Below are 3,415 nucleotides of genomic sequence, written 5' to 3'. Positions count from 1 at the left end.
GGACCGGCGAGCCCCACGCCGGCCGGCCGCGCAGGGGCCGGCCGTGGCCTGGGGAAGCAGCACAAGGCAAAGAGCCGGAGAGAGCCGAGGCGGTTAGTGCCGGGAGAGCCAGAGGCAGCCGGGAGCCCCATGTGGCTCTCACCTCGCCCTCAGCCTTGCTGTTCTCCCTGATGACTTTGATCCAGGCCAGCATGTCTTCCCGATCCTCTGCCTGAAAGAGATATTCACAGAAGTCAGCGGTCGTCAGCCGGAAGACGTGCTTCCTCTTGGTCTCGCTGTAGGAGATGTCCACCAGGCACGCTCGGATGCTGATCGGCGGCTCCTCCTCACCTGGGGCCGGGGCGCAGGTCACCGCCTCCCGCCTGTCCTTGCACAGGTACAGCGAGTGGGCGCGCAGCACGGCGAAGACGCGCTTCCACTGCCGGATGCCTCCACCGACCTTCTGCGGGGAGAAGGGACGGGGGCACGGACCTTCAGGGATGCTCGCCGAGGGGAGCGTCCACCCGGCGTTGACGGCCGGGCTTGGGCTGGGGTTGGGGGGGGGTGTACCCGCTTACCTTTCCCTTTTTGGTGAGGATCTGCTTGCAGTGGAGCCAGCCCTCCTTCCTCACGGCGCTGAACGGGACGTCCGAGAGGTCGGAGGTTGAGTGTCTTTTGGAGCGGGCGTCTTCGGACGTGCCGAGGCTGTCCAGGGACTGCGGGGGGGGCGGGGGGACGGGACAGGAGGCCAATATTGGGGTGATGCTGTCAGCACCCCCCACTCCACCGGTGTCCCACCCAGGCAGAGCAACCCTGGGCTACCCTCTTATAGAGGTACCTAGGTGGGGGGCACCCCCAGGAACCCCAACCCTTGCCGTCACCCAACACTCACCCCATCGGTGAAGAAGCTCCTCAGCATGCGGAGGCTGGGGACCCGGCTGGGCATCCTCCTGCGGGGAGAGCAGCCCCCGTGAGTGGGACGGTGGGGAGGGGACAGGAGCCATGCGGTAGTGGGACTGAGAGGGTGGCGGGGGGGTCCAGCCCTACCTTAGGATCTTCCCCTCGTCCCGAAATGTGTTCAGACCATCGTCGCAGGACTTGGAGCGCTCGGTGGTGATGGCCAGGAGGTAGGAGGAGCGGCGGCCGGCTTTGATGCTGCCTGCGAGAGGGAGAAGGGCAAAAGCGCACGCTGCTCAGCCCAGCGGGCACGGGACAGACCTCCAGGGCAGGGGGCTGCTCCTCCTCCCACTGTGGCCCCCAGGACGATTATTGCCCCCCCCCCCAGCACTTACTGCAGTCCTGGGAGTAGTGCCGGCTCAGGGCAAAGGCGAAGGTGGGCGAGGAGGGGCTAGTGGCGACGGCGGGTGCCGAGTTCATGGCGCTGGAGACCACCGAGGAGGCAGGGACGTGCTTGGCCTTCAGGTCGATGCTGGGGCTGGTGGGTTCGTCTGTGAGAGGGGTGGGCAGCGTTGCAGGAGGGGTCGGGGCAGGATGGGGCAGGAGGAGTCCCCACTGGGACCCCCCCTGGCGTTTCTGGCAGCTGGGGGGGTTTGCAGGTGCCTGGGCTGGGCTGGGGGACACGTTCCCACCTCCAGAAAAGCCAGGGTCCCGTCCTCCCCCTCCCCATCTGGCCCTGGGGTCCCTCCCTGGGAGCAGGCATGGGGCAGGCTGCGGTGCAGGAGGGAGCAGAGCCGGCAGCTCCCCCAGACCCATTTGGGTCCCCACGGGCAGAGGTGGCCGGGCACGGAGGTCCCAAGTGAGACAGGGAGTGGGTCATCCCAGACGTGTCCCCATCCCCACTTTGGAGCAGGACAGGAGCACGCAGGGCTCCAGTTCACACCCAGCCGTGCCCAGTAAGAGGTACCAGGGGCTGGGCAGGGGGTGTGGGACAACAGAGAGAGGGGTGAGGCTGCTCGAGCCCAAACCCTGGCACCCCATCGCCAACACCTGCAGCCCTGAGGGGTGCTGGGTGCAGCGGGTGCTGCTGGTGTGGCCCCTTCCCATCCCCGCGCTGGCCACAGACGGACGTTCTGAGACGATGCAATGTGTCCTGTCCTCCAAAATACGCCCTCCCTGGCACGGGACTTGTTAAACCCTCCTCCCGGAGCCAGCCACCCTCCCCGCCCCGACTCACCGATGAAGGGGATGGATGCCAGCGAGTCCTCGGGGGCGGCCAAGGGAGCCACGCGCCGGCCTTGCCGCTCGGCCACCGGCCTCTCCCCTTTGCCGCTGGCCGGCGAGGGGTCGCAAACGTCCGTCTCCTTCGCCCCCTCGGGGAAGACAAAGTTCATCTGCCGCAGCGGGGCTGGCATCTTGCGGCCCGTGGGGGGCTTCTGCCGCAAAACCACTTCTTCCCTCCGCTCCTCTGGCTGCTCGGCTACCCGGCTGCTCTCCGGCCGTTGCTCCCTGGGCACGGTGGGGACCGGTGGGGGACCGGTGGGTGGCGGGATGGCAGGGACCACCCTCTCCGGGAGCGGGGCGGCCGGCCGCTGCGAGATGCTGAAGGTGGGCAGACCACCGAAAGCTGGGTCACGGAAGGAAAGGGCGTGCAGCAGCCCGGTGCGGCGTTGGAAGGATGGGCTGTAGCTCCGGTAGCCGATGTAGCCCGAATCGTCTGCGCTCTGCAGGTTGGGCTGCGATGGGTGCTTCTGCACGGGCGCCGGCTCCCGCGAGGAGGAGGAGGAGGAGGAGGAAGGCGCGAAGGAACCGTGCGGGATGGGCTGCCCGACGGCGGCCACGGTGGCCCGGCAGACCCTCTCAGGTGGCCAAGCGGAGCGGTCGAGGTGAGGGGAGAGCAGGGCGCTGGGCTCCAGTGCCTCCATGGAGCGCCCGTACCTGCCCAGGTAGTGGTCGGAGCGGGCTCGGGGTGCCCAGCCCTCACGGGAGGACTGCAGTAGGGTGTCATGCGAAGCGCTGTGGGGCCAGCCCCGGGGGGCCGCCGCCGAGCCCCCCAGCCGGTCCTGGGACACGCTGCGGTAGCGGGGCGGCATGGCGTGCCGTCGCTCCTCCGAGGAGCTCCGTCGCGGCTCCTGGCTGCAAAACCAGCGGGACAGAGCCTGCTGGCACTCCTGCCGACCGGGTGCCCGCTGGCCACCCGTCGCCTCCCGGGGGGTTCGCCCAGCCCCCGCCAGCCCCCCGACACTCTCCTTGAAGCCGCAGTGAGTCCGATGCTCCGGGAGATGCTTGGGGACCCCGTAGCAGGAGGAGGTGGCGGGGGGGATCCCGTAGCGATCGGGCAGAGAGGATGCGACGTTGCTGGGGCAGCCGGCGCGGGAGAAGGAACCGGGGTGCCCGTGGGGTGCGGTGGGGCGCGGGGGGAGACCCCCGGGCTGCGGCTCGTCGGGGCGATGCGCGGGGCTGCCACCGGCTTCGCTCCGTGTGCTGGCGAGCGCGGCTGCGGTACGGCCAAAGGGGGTGGTCGGGGACGAGAGGCCAG

At 69.3% G+C, this 3,415-nt stretch overlaps 1 protein-coding gene across 1 annotated transcript in view; it reads right to left on the bottom strand.

Annotated features, from left to right (window-relative positions):
- The window catches only part of ARHGAP23 (Rho GTPase activating protein 23), a 16,347-nt gene that overhangs the window by 6,505 nt on the left and 6,427 nt on the right, over positions 1 to 3,415 (bottom strand). The window contains exons 7-13 of the mRNA XM_010585684.1: positions 2,394 to 3,373; positions 2,114 to 2,351; positions 1,272 to 1,427; positions 1,027 to 1,138; positions 872 to 929; positions 558 to 695; positions 143 to 442 (exon numbers count right to left, since the gene is read on the bottom strand). Coding sequence (XP_010583986.1) covers positions 143 to 442; positions 558 to 695; positions 872 to 929; positions 1,027 to 1,138; positions 1,272 to 1,427; positions 2,114 to 2,351; positions 2,394 to 3,373 — 1,982 coding nt within the window. The remainder of the gene's footprint in view (positions 1 to 142; positions 443 to 557; positions 696 to 871; positions 930 to 1,026; positions 1,139 to 1,271; positions 1,428 to 2,113; positions 2,352 to 2,393; positions 3,374 to 3,415) is intronic.

This window comes from Haliaeetus leucocephalus, unplaced genomic scaffold (assembly GCF_000737465.1).
Source record: "Haliaeetus leucocephalus isolate CR32 unplaced genomic scaffold, Haliaeetus_leucocephalus-4.0 Scaffold110, whole genome shotgun sequence".
Lineage (NCBI taxonomy): Eukaryota > Metazoa > Chordata > Aves > Accipitriformes > Accipitridae > Haliaeetus > Haliaeetus leucocephalus.
This window is presented reverse-complemented; position numbering and strand designations above follow the sequence as displayed.